We start from the raw sequence: 26,929 nt of genomic DNA, 5'->3' as shown, positions 1-26,929 counted from the left end.
CACATCAGCCATGCATTAGCTTAGCAGGCTAACACACCAATGCTATCCCCCTTTGTGATATTCTAAACCAGCTCTGTTGGAAAACCTGCAGCAAACTGTAGTTGCAGTATGTGACAGTGTGTGACATCTTTAATCCGCTAATAGAAGCTGTTTTGATTAACACTTGTCCACCTGTCCTGACCCCTCCAAACTGAGGTCAGGGCCAACAATGTCCCCGGTACAAGCAGTGAATCAGTGCTAAAGGACACCTCATACTACCTTAGATTGTGTGTCTTTTCGTCTTGTCCTCTCGAGTGTGTACGTGTGTGTTCGTGTATATACTACTCACTGGCTGCTGGGGGGTTGGCTGCCTTTGGGGTAAAGGGGAACATGGTCATCTCCGCTGTCTGCCTTGGTGAAGGAGGATATCCACTCAAACAGTCTGGCTCTTAAAGACGGAGACAAGCCCATGAGCAGCCAACACAGCCATGGGTCAGCACAGCCCTGACAGTGTCTGTGGTACATGCATCCCTGATAACACCCACAATACACCGACAAATTTATCTCTGAAGTACATTCAGATATCCACCTCTACTTCTCCTCCCCTGAATCCACCATCATCTCCTCTCCTCACTTCTCCTCTATACCATACTGGCATGTGGTTGACAGGATACTGGCAGAACATACTGAACCCAACACACTCCTATTAAATGAGCTGAGAGACATTTACATCCTGGCGATGTGTGATATGCTGCATGTGCATGTTTAGGAACTGTGTTTGCACGTGTATGAGAGAACAACTTAAAGCTTTAGAAAGTTCAAATCCCCAAAACCAAATACTCACCTTGTGAAAAGAGAGACTGCGAGTAACACAGAGGACTGACACACCATCACAATATGGATATTGGAATTTTGACAGATTTTTCTTTTTTTTTTTTTAAATACAATTTACATCACTGTACCTGTCTCTCTTTGGGGTGTGGCTCTGTCCGTTGGGCAGGCTGTGCAGTGGAATGTGAGCACTGGCAGCTTTGGGGAAGGCTGAGGTAGAGTTAGAGCTGTTGGTGCTCAAGTCCAGGCCCTCGGCCTGTTTCAGGGCCTCCTCACTGCTCGGCACCCCTGACACCTCCTTCCACAGTTGTTGGAGGTCTGACGGACACATCGCTGCAGAGAAGGACACAATTAATTTAGCAACAGGTCTCAATTTCACAATTTAATGATAATAAATTATATACAGTATACACACACACACACACACACACACACACACACACACACACACACACACACACACACACACACACACACACACACACACACACACACACACACACACACACACACACACACACACACACACATATATAAGCTAATTCAAAGAGAAAAAGATGTGATAAATTAGAAATCAGATAATATCACCCACATACAGGGAAACTGTAAATAAACTGATGTCACAGATAGCTGTGACTAATTATTCTAATCCACATGAAACACACATGCTGCTCTTACAGCTCCTGTGGTTAAAAGGAGCAGTTAAGAGAGGAGAAAACTAAAACAGACAAGAAGCTAAGTTTTGCATGTATATGTTATCTTTCCAGATAGACACCATCCATCATGAACTTCCCAAACTTTGTTGGCAGCCGCTACTGTCCACCAACACCACTGCTCCCGTCACTACCACTATTTGTGTTAACAGGGTGGGTGCACACTTTGAGCTCTTTCTAGTCACAGCTTTGTTATTTCTGCTCCAATTTCACAGTGAGAGAGACGCCTAAAATGCCACAGCCTACTCTAATGGATCTTAGCATGCACACGCACACGCACGCACACACACACACACATCTGCACATACGCATACAGAGACCTCGCAATCCAAATATTATGTCTGCTTTGTCTGCATTCTTTTGCAGTCCCGCCAAAACAAAAGTTCTCACTCTGGAAGAATTAGGCAGTGTGTGCTTAGATTTCTACGTATGTGTGTGCTTGCATTTCTTTTTATCCTATAAACCAAACTGTGGACACACTCAGAGAGTGAAAGTGTAAAGATTGTTATATAATGGGCCACATAAATCAATTCAACTAAAAATAAAGCAAAGATGTATCATTAGAGAATGAAGAGATTCTCTGTGAAAGACAACAGTTTACTGGTTTAAAGATTTGTAAGAAAAACAAATCATGACTTTGTGTACATACGGGTGAAAACTGTTCTCACCATTTCTGAGAAAATGAGCGTTTTTGGTCCATACATTTCATATATGAACACTCATATCTGAAAATTAGGGGCATTTTAATTTCAAATTGATGTCTGTAGACAAATGATTCTTGCAGGGTAGCAGCATAAAGTTATATAGAATGAATTCTAGCAGGATGAAGTCACAGTAAGCAGACAAAATTGTATAAAAAATTTCTTACACACTCTTGGTGTTTGGTCTGGGCTCGGAAAAAACTGTCATTAAAATTTGTTTAGTGCACTTTCTGTTTATTGCCATGAACTTGGTAGGTTTGGTCATAACCGGTTATGAGAGATCCACAAAGTTCCTCCATCTTACTGCAGCCACAGAAATAAACAAAAACCATAGCGGGACCCCTCACATCACCCCCCACCACCTACACAACGAGCACAACAGCCCTCTGAGGCGGGGCGATAGTGTGTGCATTTGTGTGTGTACGTGCGAGTGTTTATTCACGAGTGTTTGTGTGTTTGTGTGGCATGGCTGGTCAGAGGAATGCTCTGGCTCACGCCTGGCTGAGCCGTCACAATGGAGCAGCTCTTTCACACTGCAGGGAAATTCCAGTCTGATACGGACGGAGAGAGAAAGAAAGAGAAGGAGATGCCGGACCCAAATGTTTGCAACTCTCTGATAAATTACACTCTTCTGACAAAACTGTAGCTCCTGTCTTTTTATTCAGTTTGTGACCAGCTGTTTTCTCTTTTTTTTTCATTCTCCCTGTAAACTGGTAAAACTACTTGTCCTCTGGTGGACCTCCCTCAAACACACTAACACACCCTGCCCCCTGTAGCACATAAACACATACACGAACTCGGTGCAATTTCAGGCGCTGTTAAACTTATTTGAGACTAAATTTTCCAACATTTAATTAACTTGATTGAGTGCATTTTTGCTGCGTATGAGTGTGTGACTGCATGTGACTGTGCATGAGGGGGAAAAAAAAGGGGGAGATCAGAGATCAAACAGACGAAAGGGAAGGAAACTGGTCTGTTTGGTCAACTCAGTCAGCGCTTTAGCAATGTTACGGCCACTTTAGAGCCCCTAAAGCATTCTCCATGAGTGAGATAGTGTGTATGCGTGTGTGGACGTAGACACGCAGACATATACACATGTTCATAAAGGGCGGGCCAGTCGACAGTCAACATTTATCGCTCTAAAACTCTGCTGACAAATTTAAGGGACTGTGGGAGAAGTTATACGTAGGAACAGAAAAAAAAAACCTCCAGTGGGCAAAGTAATAGCAAAACGATGATGTTCTTATGTCTGGCTAATCTCAAGTACACACACACACACACACACACACACACACTTGCCCAAGCACATGCACACATCTCTAAGCAGGGGGCTTAGTGGCATATTTTACCTATTATCCAAATGAGTACTTTCCACAAACCCACCAATCGCGTTTCCTTTTATCTTTTATAGGCTGATTAACTTAACAGGCTTCACAGGCCCATGTGTGTGTGTAGTTTTGCCCCTGTGTGCATGCATGTATGTCAAGATGTGTCTGTGTCACAGAGTGTTGTAGGGTTAGGGTTCTGTGTATGAATGCATGTGAGTGCTCATACCTTGCTGCAAAGACTGCATGGCGGCAGTGGGCTGCAGTGGGACCAGGCCTTGTCTCTGGAGGTTGAGGATGTGCTGCTGCTGAAGCTGCTGCATCTGGATCAGCTGCTGCTGGAAGGCCAGCTGCTTACTGCCTATCTGCTGCTAGCCAGAAGACAGAGACAGAGTAGAGAAGTTAGTGAGATAGATAACTCTTCCATGGGATCTAAGTTCTTATCGTTGCTGCAGCTAACTAGCTTCATTTCATCAAGTTCGACTTGTCTGAATTTGTGATTTTCTATCTAATGCTAAAGGAAGTCATTTCCAACAAAACCCTTAGACATTTCTAGAATTTAGGACCCCCTAAATCTAAACTGAATGTTAGAATTTCAGCTAAAATATTGTGTGTGCAGGTGGAGAAGCATGCAATTTAGTGAAATCCAAACCATTTTAATCTGTATTAATAGACCTTGTGCTCAAAATATGAAACCATAAATGTAGTATATACAGAACCAGCCTGCAGGAATATGCTTTCACTTAGAATTTTATAATTAGCTTTGATTCTGAACTAGTAAAGAAATATAATTTTTGCAAAAAGTATCCCTTTTTCAGTAGTGGTTCTGAACTACATATCTGATTAACAAACAAATTTACCACAGTTTCATGATTTTTTCTTCACACCTGAAAAGAAGTCCTTGCTGTTACTATGACTTAAATTATCCCATTTTAACATTCAGTTGCAAACATATTGAAGTATAAAGTCAATTTACACCATATGAAATAACTAAAAGGATGCTGTAAAGGTTAATTGTTGCTGAAAAATAAATGGACAACTATAACATACAAAATTAGTCCCATATTGAAAGAAAGAGGAGCCCAACGCCAAGCTGTGAGGACCCTGAGGATATGAAGAGGAGGCAAAGGGATTGAGGGAGGTTAAAGGGAGACTGGAGGAGACTACATGGCGTGTGGTGATAATGTCGGTGTGTTCTACGGTGATAAATGTCCCCTTTCCTGCTCTCCCAGTCTGGGGCAGACCTGGCCTGTGCTGCGCTATTTGAAGTCGCCCCCTCCCCCCTCACAACCAGCCCCTGAGAGAGATGGACTTTATCTCTCACAGATAACTAGTGGAGAGGAAAAATAAATAAATACAAGTGCACATTGTGTGTGAATGTGTGCGTGTGAAAGAGAGTGGCAGCCTAGAACTCTTTGAACAGAGAAGAACTCACAGGAAGGGCAAATAGGTCATTTCCTTTCAGACTTGGTGCCTGGGGAGAAGAAGTGTGGTGTCAGTGTGTTTGTGTGTGAAAGGTTGCCGCTGGGGAGGTGTGTGTTTGTGTGTGTGTGTGTGTGAGGTAGGGGTGTAAAGGAGAAAGCACAACTATTCTTTACAAGGATTTAAAAAAAAAAGAGGGAAAACCTTTATCGGTGTAAAAGTTCAATGACATTGTATGGTATGATTGTGGGATATCTGGAGCCTGTTTTACTAATGCAATTTGCAAAGACTATTTTCATGCAGATCATGCATATCAGCGATCATTTGTCTCACAAATGATTCCTGTTCTCACGTTCAAATGTGTTAACTAGCAGGAGAGGAATTTACAAAATTTTTAAAATCCCAGTCTGCATGTTTGGTGAAATACAACCACTGATCCTGGTTTATTAAAATGTATTGATGATAAATCCCCACAAGCCCATCTCTGTGTATCAAAGTCACATATTTAGGAGTTTTTTTTCAATGAAAATATTCCCCTCTTATCTCAAAACAGCTTAGATGTAACTGTTCATGTTGCTTTCTCTTGAATAAGTTGAACTATAAAGTCCTCACTTCTATCTCCTTCCACCATTAGTCGCAGCTGAAGCTCACCAGTTCATCTGCCAATCTGCACAAGGGCTGTAAAACTACCCTACGTAACACAATAAAAAGATAAAAAGTTCTAAGGTACATGTAATAAATCCACAATAGAGATCAAGTAGAGACCATAGAAATCTCTAAATTATCATGTACCCAAAATTTTTAACTAAAGTCGCCAGTCAAGTTATCTAGTAAACCAAACCACGAGAGTCCATGAAACAAACCTTGTGCTGCCTTGTCCTGCTTCTTCCTTTTTCTCCTGCACCTTACTTACAATTTCATTCCACAGTTTGTTGTTTAAAAAGACACACATTTGTTGTGCTGTAACTACAGTATCATTTGGGAACACCATCTCTTTGGCCTTGTCAAACGTGTTGCGGTCACCGACAAAATCCGTGTCATGCCTACATAGTTCAGTTCTTTGAAGTGAATTGCCAAATTCTCATTAGTTGCAATAAATGGTTTATCAAGCTCAGAATGCCCTGCCTGAGCTGTTTCCTCCCTCTTCCAGCCCTCCTGCCCCTCCTTTTCCACTTGTCTGTCCATTTTATTTCTTCCACTCCCTCCTCTGTCTCTCATTCCCTCCTGAGATATGGCTATGGTTCTTTAAAACACACACAGTATGTATGTGTGTGTGTGTGTGTGTGTGTGTGTGTGTGTGCGCGCGCCTGTGTTCTGTTTACATTAGCTGTGGCTGAGTGGCCAAAGCTAGCGCAGTAACAGGCTGTCAATGTGATTTATGAGCACATCACACACTGTCTGAGCCTGCCAGTCACACAGACGCACATACACACACGCACACACACACACACACACACACACACACACATATAAAAGGACGCTCGCAGAAGATGCACACACACTGTAGATGGACACCCAAAGACACACACACACACACACACATCTCTTGTGATGCCAGAGTCACTTCATTAAGCTGACTTCTGACCAGTCCCAAATGCTCCGGCGGCACACAAAACACTGAGTCGACACACACACACACACGTAGTCTTTCTTTCAATGCATCACTTCCACGCAGACAAGAAAGTGAAGAGAAACTGCAGAAGAGAGGGGAAAGGGCAAAAACTCATAACCACTAGTGCACAAACCCTCCAAAAAGCAATGGAAAGATTCCATTTTACTCTTCTTTGTCTCCTTCTAGATTGGACTTGGTTCAACATACTGCCCTATCAAACTAATTAATACTCTGGGTTTGGACACGATATAAAGTAAAGCATTGCAGTGAGTTAAAGCCTCACAAACAGCATAATCCAACAAACAACATTTGTCTCGGTGTCTTACAACACCTGCTTGGCCAGGAGAAATGAAAACAATGACTAAAAAGATGTTTTGGTTGTGACTGATGCCTTGCAGCAACTGAGAAACACTGACTGCTGGAAATGGCCTTAGTCACATCAGCTGTATGCGTCTCTGCAGGGAGGCATATTCCCCCAGGTGTATGTGCTTGTGCAGTGAACCGTCACGCATCAAGCCTCTATCTCTCTCACGCTGCATGTATGTGTAGCTGTATGACCAGTGTTTGCACTTGTCTAGTTGTTACAGGACAACAAACCTGAAAACTGGGACAGTGGCAGAGCGAAGGGAGAAGGGGAAAGCAATTCAGACACCCTCTCAACATGCGAGTCAACCACAACTGGTTTGCTTTGGTCACGGTCGAGTTGGTTGACCGCTGTCGGCGAGGAGTTTGTGGGGTGGGGGCTCTGCCCACTGGGAGAGGGGAAGAAATCTAGGATGTGTCTCCTCATGCGTTTATCAGAAAAGTCTCACGAGGTCTTTCTCCTTAAGTCTGTCTCCTGCATGGTCCACCGTGTATTTTATTTTTTATTTTTTTAATTTTGCCTTATGAGCATTCATACAGTACAACTTCACATAAACAGTCAAACACCTACAACCTTGTCTTGCATGCACAGGTAGTAATGTAGTCTGATCAATTCAGATCCTCTTTGATGTGCCACTATGTGATCCTCTGCTATCTTACTGTACCACAGCTGTGGTTAAACCTGGTACTGTCTGTGCATTCATGCATATTTGTGTGTGTGTGTGTGTGTGTGTGTGTGTGTGTGTGTGTGTGTGTGTGTGTGTGTGTGTGTGTGTGTGTGTGTGCGCATATGAGAAAGAAAGAGAAAGAGCGAGTGAGGGAGGCTCCTAGTGTTGGCGAGGTTAATTGACAATTAAAAGAGCGGCAGACCCCTCCTACAGAGAGATTTCCCCTCAGTCTTAGAGCTGAAGGCATGCAAATGAACACTTTGGCAGGGTAGCATATGGCTCAGCACTCACTAATCCTTGTTTTGAGACAAGCTTGTACACACAACAACAAACTAGACAACCGGAGGATGAAAAGAGTGAAAGAGAAGCGGAAAAAGACAACAAATACACTGTAGCCATCCTACATTCTATACATTACATCCTCTCTGTGATTATTTTTTTCTGCTTTCTCCCATGTCAGCCACTTTTACTGCATTTAAGGGCACTTGTGTACTTCAGAGTGTACTTGAGCTGAGTGAGTGTGTACTTGGTTAAGTTCACCTCTTTTGCTGCTTGCTTCCCGGCCTGCTGTTGCTGCTGCTGCTGCTGCTGCTGCTGCTGAGTCAGAAGCTGGAGATGTAACTGCTCCTGCTGCTTCTTGTAGTACTCCTGTAACTGGAGACGGACACAGAAAGGGGGGTGGGGGTGGGGGGTGGGGGGTGATGAGAAAAGGGGGAGAAGGAGGGAGAGGGAGGTTGAAGGAATATGAGGCGAGTGAGTCACAACACGCTTTGTACCAGCCTCAACAATACTACAGTTTTCCCGTAAAATGACGAGGTAGAGTCAGGCATCATCATATGAATAGGAGTCTACAATAATGCAGATGTTTTGATTCCTCTGCTCTCACTGAAGGTCACTGAAGGCGGTTTAATGTTGTTGCTGTATGTGGTTCACTGACAAACCACACACAACAAGCAAACACAATCCTGACAAAGACTGCTAAAGTATGTTCTGGAGCTGTTGTGGTGTGTTGAGGAGTGGCAAAGCTGAATGTTTATTGCTGTGACCTTTTGGATTGTTCACAGGGTTCAAGCTCGGTATAGAAGCGAAATGCAGACAGACACCAGAGAGGAGAAAATACACCTTCACACAAGGACAGTATTACGGTATATTGTAAAAGGGAAGCTATATGGCAGGAAAATACAACACAAATAATACTGAAGATCTGACCAAAAATTGAGGGCTGATGGCTGGCACATACTTTTTACACACAGACACATGCATACAGTCTGCAAGACTGAACAGGATTTTTGTAAACCTACAGGCAAAAAAATGCACATGGAGATATTCCTCTGTGAAATCTTACAGTATTGAGTGTACCGCTGTCATAAAACACCTGCTGGGCCTGTGTATACTGCTCAGGGATTTGAGTCAGTAAATCTTAAATGGACTCTTTTTAGAGCATGTGGAGATAAGAGAAGTTGGGCCCCCAGGTTGTGTCGTTATTTATAGGTTGTCCATCATTTGCTGTAGTCACAAACTGATGGACCTAACTGAAGTCTAAAAGAGACTGAACTCTACTGAACTCCTGCGGTTTCTTCAGTTTTACTACCATTTTCTTGTCTCGTGTAACACAGCAGATATTCTCAGAAGTGAACTAGACTACAGTGCTGACTGCAACAACATGACATTAGTGGATTTAGCATTGCAGTATTTATGGACACACACACACACACACACACACACATACATACACAGTATCTTCCAACTGGCCACAGCTTGTCTGTTTGTTTGAGTTAGTAATCATTAATTTACCCAGGAAGCTCCATTAAGATTACAATCTTGCTGAGAGGAGAGCAAGGCAGACAGGAAAACTCACACTGACCACAGTGTGTGTTGGTTTGTGTGTGTGTGAGTGTGTGTGGAGGGGGGTTATCCTCCTGAGAACAGCTTGTACATGTGTCCGTCTGCAGTTTGTCTTTGTTTCATGGTGCATCAAATGTTCAAAGAGGCTTTTCAGCAGAGAATGACTTCACAGCGCAGCAGTTGCTTCGGTCTCTCATCCGCCTGACCCTACAGTGAGCAGACTACACACCACTGCCCATCCTCAGCACACACCCGATGCCTTGTAATGCTCCTTTTGTGCAAAGCAGTTTTACATTTTCCAGTTTCAATCTTATCCCAGCCATAGTTTCAGTTTTGCATAATTCACTGTGCTGTTCTGCGTTCCTTCTTGTCCTTAATTTATTTTAAATGCAGGACTCATTCTGTCTTTCTGCTCTTTCTTTCTTTTCCATCTGTCTTTCCTCTCTTTTATCGCTCCTTAGGCGGAGTTAATCTCTCTTTTCCGCGTCACTAGCCCTGATCGCCTCCTAATCACACAGACAAATGCATATGCAAGCACACACACACACACACACACACACATACACGCACACACACACACACACATGGCTGGAGAGTGGTGAGTTGAGGGAATAATTAAGTGATAATTAAGGTCTTTTTAATGATTTGATTCAGTGGCTCTGTGCATTAAGAGTATGTGTAAGTGAGGCACTCACCTCTCTAGCCTATTACCATGACCTTGACTTTAGTGAACACACCAAGAAAGAAAGGCAGAGCAGCTGTACCATAAGTAAAGTAAAGGTTAGGGGAAACTTAAAGGTTAAAACACACACACAAACACGTATGCAGAGCCACAAATCAATGCCCCTACAAACACACACAATTGCTTTGTAGCTGTAAAACTTACTTACACACTCTTACACAATGCTCTACTGCCATGGGGATATGAAATTTAATGCTCCAGTGAGTGATATGTTGGTTGATTGTTCTGTGTGTGTGTGTGTGTGTGTGTGTGTGTGTGTGTGTGTGTGTGTGTGTGTGTGTGTGTGTGTGTGTAAAAGTGCCTGATTTGCAGATATACACTAAGTGCGTAGTCCATACTGTGGTTAATTAAGTGGGAGAGCAATGTTAAACTCAATGGTTTTATTAGCGGTGCAGTGAGTGAGTGTGCATTACCAAGCCCCCCCCCCCCCCCCCCCCCCCCGTCTTCTTTTTCCTCGTTATAGAAAAAAAAGCTGGTGAAGAGGTTCTTAGCCATCTGAATGTCTGTTTCCAGAAAGCCAGCACATTTCACATTTCCATTATGATACATGTTGTCAGATCTTCCCACTGCAATTTATACTAGCCTAAAGCTACCGCTCCTTATTAAATCTACTGTCTGCTCTGGCCTTGCCTGAGTGTGTATGTACGTGTTTTCTAGACGTCCCCTACTATGCAATTAGTCTTCTATCCCCACACTGTTAAAAGTCATCTTCACAGCCTTCACATGACGACGTGTGTTTTGCTTGTGCAGGTAGGAGGTCACAGCTTGGTGTGGTTAAGTATTTGACAAATCTGTTGCAGATGAAGAGTGTTTATTGGTTTGTGTCGACATGGCAACCCCTCTATCACCTGCCGGGCATCAGTGCACACTCCTGAATCACTATGATTCACTGGATGATGCTACAAAGCGTGTGTGTGTATGTGTGTGTGTGTGTGTGTGTGTGTGTGTGTGTGTGTGTGTGTGTGTGTGTGTGTGTGTGTGTGTGTGTGTGTGTAGGTGTGCACATGTGTGCCTGCAGGCGGGAGCATGCACATTCTCACAACAATGCTAAAGAGCAGGCAGTCCAAATGACAATGCGTGTTTAAGTGGAAATGTGGACGTGTGTTTATCTTCAAAGATCTCTGAGCATTGAATAAGATACAATCACACCCAGTGTGTGTCAGTGCCTACTAAAACAGACACATCTAAACATGTCAGCCTGGGACTGGGTCCAAAGAGCACATGTGTGTGAGAATGGATGTGTGTTTTACCTGTTGTAGCATAAGAGCCTGCTGTTGCTGCAGCAGGGCCTGGAGCTGAGGGGGAGACAGGATCTGTTGCATCTGCTGAGGAGTGATCATCTGTGGACTCATCATGGCCATGGATACAGGGACCTAAAGACAGCACAGAAACACACACACATTTTAAACTTCTAACACACCGACATATTACCATGCAAAAGCAGGACAGCTCAGTCAGTGGGATACACTTTGTGTGAAAAGGCCCAGCCAGCACAGCGAGTTTGAAGCAAGACTGTACCTGCAACTGAATACTCAACTCAAAACAAACAATCTGAATAGTGGCAACACAGTATGCTGGTATAGACAGGTACATTAAAGAGGTTTGTTGTCTCTTATTCTCTGGTGTCAGTCACTGCTATGAAAAGCTGGCAACATCAGACAAAGATAAATAGACAGACGCACTAAAACATACACATATTGTTGACACTTTCCTCCACAAAGCTGGCACTGTTAAAAACAGACATTTTCTGTGGCAACAGTCAGAGATAAAAGAGCAGATATGTAATCTCCCTATAAAATATAAAATCTTATCTGCTTTTATAAACACATGATTACGACTGCCTCCAATTCTCTTTCTACACAGTCGAGCCTGGCTAAGAAGAAAGGAACAACAAAGTGGGTATCTGATGAGATGAATATCTCATGAGATAGAGCTGCAGGCAGCTAAAGAAAATGAAAGTGAAAGAGAGGACCGAGAGACCAATGTGGTGATTTTTGCAGATTTGTTGTGCAAGCACTCTTAATGCACATGCATTGTACACAGAAATGTGCAGAGATGGCAATCTGATTACAAACACTGCAAAACTGAAGACAAACTTTGCACATAAATCTGAAACTGAGGCATGCATGCGCATGCATAAATGCAGACGCAATATAGGAAAAACCACACCAGCAATCCTGCTGACAAAGCGCTTTTGCATTTGTTAACTGTTGGAACAACAACAGTTAATAAACACAGTTAATAATGGGGATCAAGAGACAGAGCAGCTGAGACAGAGATATTTGTGTGGGGGGTGTGGAGATTGAGAGATGATATTTTCTCTGTTTACAGGCTGAGGGATGACTACCTCTTCTTTCACCGCCTCCACATCAATAAACTATACTGCTTTCCAGATACAAATAGCCATCATGTCTTTACATGTCTGTTAATACAATGGTTAGTTATCATTGCTGAAATTATTTTTTGATTTATCTATATTTGCTTCTTGAAATAAGGAAAATTAATGTATCTTGCGACCAGACCGTGTATGTGTATGTATGGATCTATGTGTGGCTATGTGTGTGTGTGTGTGCAATTGCCAGTGTGTGCACAGCTCACTTAAGTGCAGTCTATCTACTCACCACCTGAGGGGATGGCAGGTAGGGAGGGGAGAGTGGGTGAACTGTCACTGCTAAATTAAATCTGTAAAGAGCTGATTTGACTTTGTAAACAAGATTGGCCGTAAATACTGACGCCTCCTCTTCCATCGGTCCTTCCACTATTCTCTGTCTCTTTTCCTCACTCTGTGTCAGTCAGTGCCCCCAGTCTCAGTCTCTAAGTGTGTTTCCCTAATTGAGCCCACTTTTAAGTGCACATATAGGTGAAAGGAGGAAGTAAAGGTAGAAGAGGCTGGGGAGCAGGGGGTTCAAAGCTAGAAAAGCAGAAGACGACTGTGTTGGGATGAGTAGTTTAACGTGCTACAGTGCAGGGGTACGTGTTTGGGCTGAGATAGAGGGAGGAGGAGGAGAAGACGAAAAGACAGAGTGAGAGTGGGGTGAGCACAGGGAAGGGTGGTGTTGTGGCAGTTGGTAAAGGAACAGGCAAAGGGGATGGGGGAGGTGGAATAGTGAGTAAGATGGGGGTGGTGATGGGTGCCGCTTGGCGTCATGCCAGCTTGCCCCCGCCGCTGGGCCTTGTCAGTCTAAGCTGCCAAATGAAAAGCTGTAATTAATTGCTCTTGTGCATCCCATTCTTCCTCCCTGACAACTCATACATTCTATTTTATACACACCGCCATCGACATTTTCAAGTCACAGGCGTAATAATTACTGGAGTTATAGCACCTTTCTGTGTGTTGGCTGACGTTCTGATGCCAGAACCAAATGTGTGTTATCAGTGTGCAAGTGTATATTATGCTCTGTGTGTGTGTGCATGTGGCTGAAGGTGTGCGTGCATGTGTGTGTGTGTTGTTAAGGATGAATGTGTGTGTGTGGCAGGCTGAATGCTGAGTAGTTAAGGTTTGACGCCATTAATTGCCCCTATAATCTAATATCACAAAGCGTGGTGATTATGGGGCATGCGTTGCCACCGCCATACGACACCGCCAGCCTGAGAGCGCTGCCGCAAAACAAAAGCCTCGCCATTAGCGATTTGACGGGCCAGGACAAAAGCGCCTCACAATGCAGAATTATATTTTCATTCGGCTTTGTCTCTCCTGGTGAATGATTTCTCCCCTTTCATTGGACTGTGAATAGGGAGAGTCTGAAAAGCCGGGCGATTTGAAGTCAGCCATTTATTAAATGCATTTAATTTTTTTCTGCTGTCGTCCATTTTTTTTCATGTTGCATGTTAATTTAAAAGAGACAGATGCGTGCTAGATTAGTGGGAGAGAGGTGAAGTTGGGGGGGGAAAGTGAGTGGAGGGGTGAGCAGAGAAAGGGGGGGAGACGGAAGGATACCATCCGTATAGTGGAAGAAAGGCAGAAGGAGATAGTGAGGAAGAAATGTAATGGTTGGAACATGAGAGAGAAGTGTGTGAAGAGTCATGCAGAAAGAGAACAGAACGCTACCAAGCAGGTTTTTGGATAGAGCAAGTCTGGCCTAGAGGTGGTACTAATGGTTGTGTCAGCATATAGACTCACACGTATGCATATGCAACTGCGCAGTCACAAAATCCTGCGCTGAAGGTGTTGGATACACCCCCAACCACTAATAATAGCAAAATTTCAAAAACCAAAGATGTCGCTCCGATCATTAACATGCAAGAATCAGTCATTTTGTCGACACACATGCGTGCACACACAGGCAGACACACACCGCTGAGGGGTCAGTGGCTGACAGAGGTCAACTCCTGCCATGGAAAGAGGGAGCTGGGGGAACGAGGGGAGAGGGGCAAGAGAGGAGAAGCAGGAGACAGCCCTGTCGTTTACAGAGAGTGGAGGAGTAATTAGAGGGGTTGTTTGAAGAGGGAGTTTAACTGATTAACAAAGGAAGAGAGGGAGCGAGGGAGCGCCCGAAAGATGGGAAGGAGAAGGAGGAGAGAGGCATGAAGTCCCAGAGGAGTGAAGAGAGAGAAATGGGGGAATGTAACTTGCATTTCAATGAGGCTCCATCCCTCTCTCCTCTCCTCCCTTGATGACTTTTCATTCTAACAAGGAGGAAAGCCTTTCCCCACTTTCCATTTCAGATGAAACCCCAAGAAGAGAAGAAGGGTGGCTATCTGATATTAAACCAGCATGCAGCCGGAGCCCCAGTGCAGCTCAGCATCATGTTTAGATAGCAGCAGTCTGATTAAATGATGGCATCATCTCTAATTTAGGAGTGAACTTTGGATTTCACACTTCACCTTTTGTCTAGCTGAGGTCTTTGACTACACAAAATACACTCAAACACAGCACCCTTAACCATCACATATATTATTAATGTCAGCTTGTGCATCAAACTCTTTTCAGGGGTTATGACACAAATTGTTAAATTTTGGAGAAAAACACAAAGCAGGACAGTTACCCTCAAAACTCCCCAGAGCTTCACAGGCAGGTAAAATGTCCTTCTACAGTCATTCATCTCATGCTGGCTCAATAAAATGTGCAGGCAGTAAGTGTTTGTGTGATTGCAGTGAGTGGCGAGAAGAAAGGAGGCTATAATCAGAATCTAAACAGGCTCTCAGTTTAAATGATGCAGGCCTTGCCTTTGGGTCTATGGGGACACACAGGAGAGAGGGATAATTGAAAAAATGACAAGGAGAGAGCAGGAGGAAGAGAGAGGGGCTGACACAGGCCTCCTCCTCCTCCCCCTCCTCGCCCCCTCTCTTGGTAGGAGCAAACCCCAGTGCTGTTTATCCTTGTCACTGAGCATTACCACCTCACCCTGGGAGGGGGGCTGCCTCTCTGTCTGCCTCCCTGTCACACACACACAGACACACAGACACCTAAAGCTGCCTGAAGACTGGCCGCTGCCTTCAAATCTTTCTATTTCCTCTATTGTATTCATATTACTATGGTGGTTGAGCTGGCATCTTTATTTAAAGGTGTCCTTTCTGCCTCTTCTGATTGGACAGTGGTAAAAGTTTGACATGTCGATTAATTTGGCAGGAAAAGAAACACAAGTGTGAGTGCATCTGAAGCTTCTTGATGTGTAAAGGATTTAGTGGCGTGAGGCGAACCCCCCCCCCCCCCCCCTTCTTCTTCTTTGTTTATCCAACAGCTATCATCACTATCGCTCTTTCCATCTTTCAGTCCCTCCAGGTAAACAACCTGTCTGTGCTCATCATGCCAAGAAATGAGAGCGGAGCATGAGGAGATGGAGAGGGAGGGGGGGAGGGAGAAAAGAGAGAAAAGCATTTGAGTGAAAAAGAGAAATAAGGAGTGCCTACTGTGGTGAGAGTGTTGTTTGGCCAGGCCTTCACTGCAAGTAAAAAGGGCCCCATTGTGTGTGGTGAGTACCCCTCCTCCAGCTAATCTGCAGCCGGGCCAGGGGCCACATTACTCTGGGGGAAACTGATGAGCGAAGCCAGGTGGGGCCGGAGATGATACGGGCATCTTAGAGTTTCAAACTTCAAACCTTTTTGCTGAGTAATCTTTCTGTGTGTGTGTGTGTGTGTGTGTGTGTGTGTGTGTGTGTGTGTGTGTGTGTGTGTGTGTGTGTGTGTCGAAGAACAATGTGTGTATGCAAGCTCCTGCAGGAGGAGGTTTATGTTTTATTTAGTCTTTGTGAGCACTTTTAGCAGTGAACTGTTTACTTCTTCATATAAACTTTACATAGTTAATATAAAATAGAAATATCTAGTCATATAATGCCCACTGTCGATATTTTGTATTGTTTCCTGTTATCTGATGGATTATGTGTTTCTTTATGGGTTCCCAAACTTGTCAAACTAAACAAATGAGAAAATGCAATGTCAAAAACATAAAAATAGATTAGTTGAAATTGTGGTGATATAGTTTCCATGGCACACTGATGATACACCAAGGAATAAACATCCTTCCATTCTTTCTGCTGGTTGTGCATAAACCAATAAAATACAGTATTCACTGAATTTTTTGCCAACTATTAAACTAGCTTATAAATTATACTTCAGCTTCATATTTTCAAGGACCATTTTTTCAGCTGAAACAGTTTAACTGAGTTTAATGCTTTTTCATTGGACTGTCAAGTTGTAGAAGTGAGCTGCCACTGACGTTTGTCACTCACAGTTGGCGTAAGGTAGGTTTGGCACATTTTTTATGCATTATGGTCTAATAATAAATCTTTAGGTGCAAGAATGCATCTTCTCAAAGGTTCTTTTGAGCACACAGAACGAAGAGCGAAACAGTGACAGACAAGCAAGTGAAAAGTGAGTTGGGATCCTGGAGCTGGACATGCAAACTGAGACTCAAATACAAACAGAATGTATGTGGAAGCGTATGAAACACAGCTCTCCCTGACAGGGGCCAGACAAATGGGAAAAAAAAGAAAGAAAGAAAAAAAAAACTTCAGAGAGGACAGTGAAAGACCAGCAAGTTCAAGTGGATAATCCCCCCTCCCCCAGCCTCTCCTCCTCCTCCGCTGACTCCCTCCATCTAACGCCCCAGTGCCTCAGAATAAAAATGACAACACATTTCCAGAAACACACACACAGACGTACACACACTCGGGGCACTTCATTGGGAAGTGTGAGAGGCCGTTATCGACCATATTTCATTACTGATTTCACTCATGTTTCAAATCACAAAATAAGAGTTTCACACTTCAGTGGCCAGACCCAAACCTTTCCTCTCCATCCTTCTCTTCTGTCTGTCCACCCCTCTGCCCGGAGAAAAAAACCCAATCCACTGGCTGCGCAGCCTCCACCCGTACACCCTTCACAAACTGTCAGGATCCCATACTACCCCCCCAACACACACGCACACACACTAAATTGCACACAAATGCGCGCACACACAGCCACAATTCCCTCTACATCAAATAAGAGAAACTGCCAACTAAGCACTTTCATTGAGTGGACAAAAGGAGTGCTTTGGGAAAAACACTTTGAAAGGAAATAAAAGAGAACGAGCGAAGGAACTACTTCAGCTCCGCAGACTCTGGGGGGCTAAACACTCATCTTTCCACATACTTTTGTTGGTTAGTTAAAAGACTTTGAACCCTGCCTCAATCTTTATGTTTAGCCGTTTTTCACAAACCTACAGTATAGCAATTCAAACAAGGGAAGCTGCGAGGAGGACAACATTTATTGAAAAACACAGCCGACGAGGATTGCGAAACTGATTAAAAGTAGAGAAACAAAATCTCTGCTGTAAGACTGACATGACTCAGTTTCCTCCTCCCGTCTTTTCCTGCATCGCTGCTCCTCTGCCTCCATCCCACGGTGCTGGTGTCAGCCCTCTCCAGAGAGCAGAGAGCCAAGCTAATTAACATATCTCTAATGAGTCTTTTCATTTTTTTCCTAATTAAACGAGCTCCTCAATAATACATGAAAACAGGACACCGCGCTATTCAATTACATACGTATGGGCCGCAGCCAAGCACGTGCGTTAATCTGTATGTGTGCATGCCAAGTGCCAGTGTGTTAAGTGTGCCGGGCGTGTGTCTGCCAAGTGGTGCATATGTGTCTGCCTGTGCCCACCCAGTGTACGAGAGTGTGCCAAGTGTGCCTATTGTGGAGAATGTGTGGCAGGTCATGGAGGCATGCTACGTATCATGCTGGGTAATCCGCCAATTGCCACTCTGTCTGCCAACTGTGTGCCCACCAATTCTCTCAGCAGCACTTGTGCCACAACCAATTAGGGTAACTGTTGCCAATTACCTCCAACACCTCCCATAAACACATATCTAAAGTGCGAAATTATCCGAATTCCGCAGAGGGTAAGATTTCTTTAGAGTTTAGGTAGACGGGCTGCTTTTGCATGATCTTTTAACTGAGAAGGGTTTGATATGACAGGAAAAAAATTACAACAACTTGTGCAATATATCTCCAATTTCAGACTGCCATTTAAAGTGATATGATTTTCAACCATCATTATTATTAGTACTGCTTCCCTCTCTCTAAGATTATGCTTCCACTGCTGATTATTACTAAACTATCACTAAATAATCACTTGTGAAAATATTTTGCGCTTTTCAGCAACTGTAGCTGCAATTTTGTTGCGCACAATCAATTTTTTTCCTGCAATTGCCTGTCTGGAGGCTTGAGCTATTGTCGAGTTCCTTCTGAATGTGACATATGACAGTGTGACACACACACGCACACACACGCACAAGCACACAAAGTGGATTGATACCATCTCCCACAGCCAGCCAAACACAGAGACCATCTCTGAACAACCAATCAAAAAGCAGATACAATCTCAGAGTTTCTTTTGCTCTCCGCTCAGATCCTCCCCTCTATTATAAATAAAGAAAAGAAGAGAAATATGATGGGGAAGGCGTTGGAAGGGGGGCATGGGGTTGGGTGGGTGGGGGGGGGGTTGGGGGGGGGGGGGGGGGGGGCTTGTCAGCGCAGACCAAGGCTTCTCCAGAGAAGTCAAGACACGAAAAGAAGTCTTCCCGCTCACCCTGTCTGCCTCCGCCGTTCTCCCTCAGAGAGAAGGGAAAAATCTAATTATCGAGCTCCTAAAGATCTCATTATTGGCTCAGGCTCATTTGCATGTGTGAGAGCAGCCCAGCAGGAACCAACCTGAGGACGGCCATTTTGTGCCTGATGTGAGCCACCGTGCCACTGTACAGTCACTTACTGCCACCTTTAGAAATGACCAGATTAAATGTCTAGCTCCACTCGCTCCACCATTTGCTCGCCTGGGCCACGGGATGATTGCTTCAATTTAAAGGTGATCATACTGCTGGAAATTACAGTATTTAAGAGATGTCTACCTGTCACCTTAGTAGCAGGGTTTATTGTGAGGTCTGGTATACAACTTGAGCACGCAGCTATAACAACTGGCGTCTAATTTGTGCTTTGGTGTTTGTGAGAATCCAAGCGCAAACACACACACACACACACACACACACACACACACACACACACACAAATGTAAATCGAGTGTGCCTGTGTGTGTGTGTGTGTTGGCAGGATGCGTGGGGCCATGTGAGCTGACAGCTCAGACAACAGAGATGTAGCATGGATGCCCTGGAGAGTATAGAGAGGGTAGCCAGGCCACGCAGCAACAAACAAGACAAACAAGACAGAGATGGAGAGAGGAGAGGAGGGGGAGAGCGTGTTCGAGAGAGAGGAAGGCAGTGGAAGGTTATACTGCTTTCATATAAGAGATGTGCGTGAGAAGCAGGTCGGCCGAATGCGCGTTTGACCCACGTTTGACACCGTTCATGTGAAAATGCTTGTCAACATTCACAGAGACGCGTTTCTTACACGACACACACACATTTACATTACATGTTAACTCTTGGTTTCACTTCCCCTCTCCTCTTAGTTCCCCATGCTTCAATCTCTTTTGCTCTTTTTACATGAGACAAGTCAGGAAGTGATAAGTTGTAAGGTAGCATTTAATTAAATTCCTGTTCCTAATGTAAACCCCTGTTCACAAAAGCGACGTCACATCAGACATGGATCAACCGCCCATGTAGATTTTAAGCCCTGTGTGTCATTCTGAAAGCCTCATTGTACTAGTGAACACCTGAAACACTGTATATGCATGAATATCAATTTATGCCACATGTGCAGCATTTTATGCCTGTATTTTTACAATACAGATGTGAACTGAAACAGCATTTATTTTAATCTCTTTGCTCCTTAAAAGTTACCATCTAATTTCTACAACTGCCAGTTCTTATCCAAAGTAAATAAAGTGACTCTGATTCCAATTCAGGTTTTGATTAAAGTGTAATCTGTGAGATCCCACGTTTTAAATCTTGTTTCATTTTTGACATCTTGTGTAATAAGCAGTCATTAATTTGGTGGCATTTTTGCACTTCCCAGAGGTCACTTGGCAATTAAACTGTGTGACCGACACTTCAGAATCTTTACTTTTGGACTTTCTATTGATGGTGTTTTCATGTGGTCTTGGCATTTCTTTTTTGTTGCTCTGTCATAAGAGGAGTTTACTGCTCGCCCTTAATACCCAGCTTTCTCCTGTTTATTACCAAATAAATCATGCTGCTGCTGAAAAAGTGTGAAAAGGTTGTTTTTTTTGATCTGGAAAAATAGGACACGACATCAAATATCAGCAAGAACTAACGAAAACGCTTCAGTTAATTTGCTTTAAATCAAATTAGCAAATAATTCTGTGCCCTGTTTTACCTTAAAAATGAGTACATCTTCCCATTTTTTCCATGACCACTTGACTCGTATCACACATTGCACATCAAATTTTACCTTTTCCCTGCTCCTGACTCACATCTGTCTTTCTTCCTCTTTTCCATCTCTATTTCCCATATTGTGATGGTCCAGCTGTCTGTTCATCATATGGTACACTAATGAGAAGAGCAGTGCAATAGCCAGACTGCTTGCTGCTCTAATAGACCCATGGCTCCACTTTATTGATATGAGACACAGCTACAAATCACACTTGTGCATGCAGTCTGCATCTCATGTGATCGCAAAGAGCTGCCAAAAGGAACGTCTTTGTGTGGTATTTATCAACATACACCGATAGTAATAATGCATGTGTCCTGTGTCTGTATCTGTGTGCTCCTCAAGTGTCTTTTGGTAAGAGTCCTGCACTCCAGCTAACCCCACTCTCTCTCTCTCTGCTTACTGTGGAATTCAACTCTGAAAACAGCTCGCTACCCAATCACTACAAAGGCCTCATTCACTCACGTACTAACAATCACACACATGCACTCAGACAGAAAGAAAGAGGGAGAGAGAGAGAGAGAGAGAGAGATACGCTCAGAGACAGGGGAGGAAGGGAAGAAGTATGCGCCCATATCATTCAGTGTAGTTGACGTGGCAGGTTGGTGAAAACAATGCTGCAGCAGCCTTGCCAGCTGCTTAATAACATACAGATTCTGACAAAGCAACACTTGGTTTGTGCATCAGTGTGTGCGCTCTGACCTGCACAGGGCTCTGTTTGACCTCGTTGCTGCCAGGGGAGTTGAGTCCAGAGGCCTGCTGGAGGAGGAACTGTCTGGCTGCCTGGAGCGCCTACGAGGGAGAAATAGAGATGATCAGATGTTTATCTGACGCGGTCACACAGCGAAGTATTTCAGCATTAAACAACAACTAATACAAGTAGCACGCTTTCAGACTTTTTTAAAGCTGCCATGTGTGCCGTTCCACATGAACACAAACTCCATACAATCAGAATGTTCAATTCAAATGAAAGACAAACTCATACTGGCAACTCTCAATACCCGCTCCCTTTGCCAAGTCTGATTTCCTGAACCTGAGACGTCCACCTGGCACACAGCATGCTTTCGTGTGGGTGTGTTTGTGTGTCTACGTGTCTGAATTCATCCCAGCTCATTCAAAACCTTCTTTGACTCCAAACTCGAACCATCTCCTCTTTCCAGGGGTTAAACTGGGTTTTGTAATGTGGGAGGGGGCTCTGAGGTTTCAGGGTCGCCAAGGGTGAAAATGCTCATCAGTAAAAGTGACAGGCAAAATATTTCTACATACAAAGGCCTACATCTGTATCAAAAACAATTTAGAGACGTTCAAGAGTAGGCCCGTGATTGATGTCATTTGACAGGCTGTATGTAAACTATAATAAGGTCTGATCTGTGCTGACAAGCCAGAGGAAAATTTTGCTCCTCACAATAGTCTTTTGTCTCATCAGAAATAAGTTGTCCTCCTATTTTTGGATTACTGAATTCTGACCTGTTTCCCCTCTTCTGCTAAAACAATCCGACACAAATTATCCTGTCCAATTTGAGAATAACAAGAGAGGAACAAGAAAAGCAGGACAAAATACACAGAGTGGAGACTTGAATTTCGATCACTGGGACAAATTTCCGATATTGTGCTGGCTCATTTAAAAGCCAATCAAATTCTCTTTGGGATCTTGCTGTTATCTCAAGAGCTGATTATTTCAGACAAATAAAGATCAGAGCGGACAGAGAGAAAAAAGAGAGCATTTTATGATCTTAAATTGGAGCTGGGATTAAAAAAGTGGAAGGCTGCGATGAGAAAATGGTGAAAATCTTATATTGATGTTAAATTGAGCTCAGTTATGTCTAGGAGAAATAGGTTGGACAAAGAAGAGATCTTATATTGAATTTTCCTTTCCTCTGGGAACCCTCTGCTCTGAATGTGGCTGTGTGTAAAACAACCAGCTGGTGACAATAAAACCTTTCTGTAAGTGCACTCTCCTGTGTATCAGTATCCAATGCAGGAACAGTGGAGATATATCATTACAGAAGAGAGGAAATGAAATGATCATGAATATATGAATCAATGTGAATGGAGCATTCATTTTAATAACTACATTAAAAGACAATTAATTTCCTTTATAATAAAATTAACATTGTAGTAGCCAGGAAACGATCAAAGTAGCAAAGTAGCTCTCGATAACTCGCCCTCCATCTGTCAATACCATGTGACTGTAACAACAGACAAGGCTGCTTTTGAGGAAACCCACTGACAGTACAGAAGGAAAGTTGAGTTGCTACATTTTCTAAATTCTACAGCTGCAATTAGTCTGGTGTTATTAGATGTAATGGGACGAGTAAAAATGTATTTTGCTAATTGTTTAAATTATCTAAAGACCGCACCTGATTCTGGATATTTGGGACTGATGCTGACAGATTTTTAGCCAGTGAAAAATTCAGCTAATATTTCTTTATATTTGTGTATTAGAATAATATTGAGAAGGTAAAATCATAGGTCGTTGTCTTATAACTTTCCACCAAACCAGTTAGCAGCACTGTGAAGACAACGCTTGACTCCGAGCCATCATTTACTCAGCTACTCTGCAACATGTGCTGCACACAGTAACTCAAGAGCACTGTAAACAAATAAGTGGGATCAGCTCTGATGGACAAATTATGTAATGACACAATTTTAAATTAACACGCAAGTATTTTTTCTGCAACGTGTTCTATCCAAAAAATAATCATATCAGACATCACATGAGGTGATACAGCTATATCTGTGACAGAAGAATACTGGACGGTAACATTAGCGTATTGACATATCAGATGGATTCTGATCAGAAGGACTGAGAGCTGTGAAAACATACTGTATACGCCACTGACGATGGATGCAGCGAGGTTGAACAGCCTCCAATGACACTGAAGGGCGTAGGTGTCGACCAAACTGAACTCTGCTCATTTATCTGCCCTTCCCTCTGTTTCACTCCCTCTTCCACACCCCTTTCCTTCTCCTCCTCCTCCTCTCTTTGCGGAGGACAGAGCAAAGCAAAGTGGGTTTTCCACATCCTCTGAGGCAGAAGTATGTCAGCATATCTTGGTGTGTGTCTGTTGAACTGTGTTTGTGTGTGTCAGAGTGATGTAAGCAACCGTTTGGCCTGATGTGCCCTGAAGAGCTGTGACTAACCACCACCCACCTCTTCATTCCTCCTCCTCTTCCCATTTTCTCTGCCGTCTGCCCTCCGGCGCTGTCCATCTAAACCAGTGACACCATCGCTCACTAGCTCTGTTTCCATTCTTTCACTCTGCCCTTGAGTGTTGTCGATTCATCCTTCCAACTCTGCAACCTCAGCTATCCCTTCTGCTTTCTCATCATATTCCTTCTTTTTCCTGCTTACCTTCCCTCTCACTCTTAATTGCATTAACTGTGTCTGCGTTAACAATTGTTCTTTCTTTCCTTTGTTGTGTTGCCTGTTGCGGTGGTAAAGAGTGAATCGCTCTATCAACAAGACAAATCAGTCCCCGAGGAGCAGACATTTTTGTTGGAATGTTTGAACTGCTCCGAAAACAAAACAAGAAAACACCCATCTGAACACACAAGAGCTGCTTTGTACTTACTGTAAGCGCACACACATGCACACACACACACACACACACATACGGACACACACATACACACACACAGGGACTTTCATAAATCAATATTTACTAAGGAACCTTTCCCCTTTGAGTCAGAGGAAGCAAATGTGCATCCTGCTGTCTCCCCTCTCTAACCCTCCGTCATGAGGTTGTGTGTAACTGTGTGTGTGTGTGTGTGTGTGTGTGTGTCTGTGTGTCTGTGTGTCTGTGTGTGCGCGCGTGCGGACACCACAAATTAACGGCCAGAGTGAGGGATGTTCTTTACCATGGAAGCTCTTACTCAACCATGTGGTGCTAGAAATCTGTTCTGCTGCATCATTTCACAACTACAGAAAAGTGCAACCCGATGAAGCAGCGCGGCACACACTTGCCGCACACTGCCGCTTATTTAATGAATTGTCAAATTAGAAGCTGGGGTACATTAAGTAATGTTTAATCACGAAAACAGAGAGGAGAGATTAGACGGAGACAAAAAGAGAGAGAAGTCCTCTGTGCAGTCGGAGTGATGAAAACCATCTGTCTCGAGTACACTTGCTACTTTTGCTGAGACCGCAATTAAAACACACACACGGACGTGCCTGTGTACGTGCCTGCACACACGGACACGCGCACACACACACATATGAATTTTAACACTTGGACAAAAATCTTAGGAACCCCCTCCCAGTTACTGGTTTGACCTCAGCATTAAAGCAGGCACAGACATACGCACACAGACACATTCACACACACACACAAAAAAAAACACAACCGCCCAGTTTGTTGGCATGTGGTGTGAATTACTCCTTGAACACCCTGTCTGCCCAAGAGTGAGTGCATGTGTTTGTGTGTGTGCGTGCGTATGAGTGTATGTTGGCAGGAGTTGGGGAGGCATGTCTGGCAACAATAAGGGACAATTCCACCCAAATTACCACCCTGATTACCACTATATTAAAGAGCCATTTATGGCTTTCATAAACGCTACAACCAAGCAGAGGTGATGCCTGTCTCCTCTCCTATGCCTGCATCTACGGATGTGTGCGTGTGTTTGAAAGACAAGAAATACTACAAAAAGAGGATGTGATTCTCCACATATTCAGTCCTTATTTTAAAAACTGGCTTATGCAACCGTGCTGCACAGCTAAGAGGCAAACTCTTGCAAATGACGGCTGTTTTACAGCATAAGCACAGAAAATATAATCATCACTGACTGGGAGATTTTAATTCAAGGCAACGTCGGGCTAAGTATTTTCCATTGTTAATATACATCAAATCTATTCCATATCTACATCATAACATATCACACACACAACTCTTGAGCAAACCTCTAATTTTATCTGCTTTCAGTTACAATAGGAACATTTTTCTGAACAAAAACGAGAACACATCATGATCATAAAATCATGCTACGGTTCATTTGAAAGCTGTTATTACGCTGTTGCCTTTTCATCCAAAAATTTTGCCTGTGTCTTGCAAAAACTGCAGGTAATCATTCAAACTGTTTGTCTGTTTCATTTTTGTTACTGCAAGAAATGTAATTTAATATAAAGTAATCGCAAAATTTAAAAAGAGGCTGCTTATTTAAACACAGCCTTCTTTTTCCTTTGGTAAAGACCAGGGTTGGTTAAAGAGCGAACATACACCCTGAGGTGTTCCAATATAAAAAACAAATATAGTGGTCTCAGCTAAGAGAAACATTTCCTTTATTTTCCAATACCAGTTCATCTTTTTGTGCACTATTACATCTAAATGTGTTCATTAGTGGTTTGTGTTATGGCAAGTAATGTGCGCTAAATACAGACACAACACTTATTTATGAGTTTTTAATTTCGTCTATAATAATCATCATTTGTTGACGATGGGAGCACTGTAATGTACATGATTTGATGGATGAATAAATTAAACCCTGAACTTTCAACTTTGAATGACATGAGAAAATGGAGCGCAGGTGTGGTGCACACACACATACACACCTACACACACACATGCGATCAGCAGCCAGAGCCAAACCCCCTAATGTCTGCTTTGTCAAGAAGCACTTCTCTTCTCTGACCTTTCTCTTTCTTTCCTGCTCTTCATGCTCACTCCTCGCCTTTTCTCTATGTGACCTGGGTGATAGCATTGCAAAGCATGCCCCCCGCCTCCACCTCCACCCTCCCACCCAGCCACACACACTCGCCCCAACTCCTCCAAGACTCCCCCAACTCGCTCCCGCTCCCCCTGTGGCATTCTTGGGGGCGCACTGCACCTTTAAAGAAAATATGAGGGAGGCCTAAGAGGGAGGCCCAACAACAGAGTCTTTGTGCTGCCGCGGTGAGCACACACGTGCGCACACACACACACACACACACACACACACACACACATGGTCGTACGCAAAGGCGCGCGC

The 26,929-nt window shown here is 43.6% G+C and overlaps 1 protein-coding gene across 3 annotated transcripts in view; it reads right to left on the bottom strand.

The window, feature by feature from the left end:
- foxp4 (forkhead box P4) overlaps positions 1-26,929 on the bottom strand; it is a 95,128-nt gene that overhangs the window by 21,930 nt on the left and 46,269 nt on the right. Inside the window, exons 3-8 of one of the 3 annotated variants that reach the window (XM_022197306.2) lie at positions 21,668-21,757; positions 11,452-11,574; positions 8,155-8,268; positions 3,779-3,920; positions 942-1,143; positions 329-427 (exon numbers count right to left, since the gene is read on the bottom strand). In XM_022197306.2, coding sequence (XP_022052998.2) covers positions 329-427; positions 942-1,143; positions 3,779-3,920; positions 8,155-8,268; positions 11,452-11,574; positions 21,668-21,757 — 770 coding nt within the window. The remainder of the gene's footprint in view (positions 1-328; positions 428-941; positions 1,144-3,778; positions 3,921-8,154; positions 8,269-11,451; positions 11,575-21,667; positions 21,758-26,929) is intronic. The other 2 variants (XM_051948313.1, XM_051948314.1) reach the window with 2 other exon arrangements.

Source organism: Acanthochromis polyacanthus, chromosome 5 (genome assembly GCF_021347895.1).
Source record: "Acanthochromis polyacanthus isolate Apoly-LR-REF ecotype Palm Island chromosome 5, KAUST_Apoly_ChrSc, whole genome shotgun sequence".
NCBI classification, from domain to species: Eukaryota; Metazoa; Chordata; class Actinopteri; family Pomacentridae; genus Acanthochromis; species Acanthochromis polyacanthus.
This window is presented reverse-complemented; position numbering and strand designations above follow the sequence as displayed.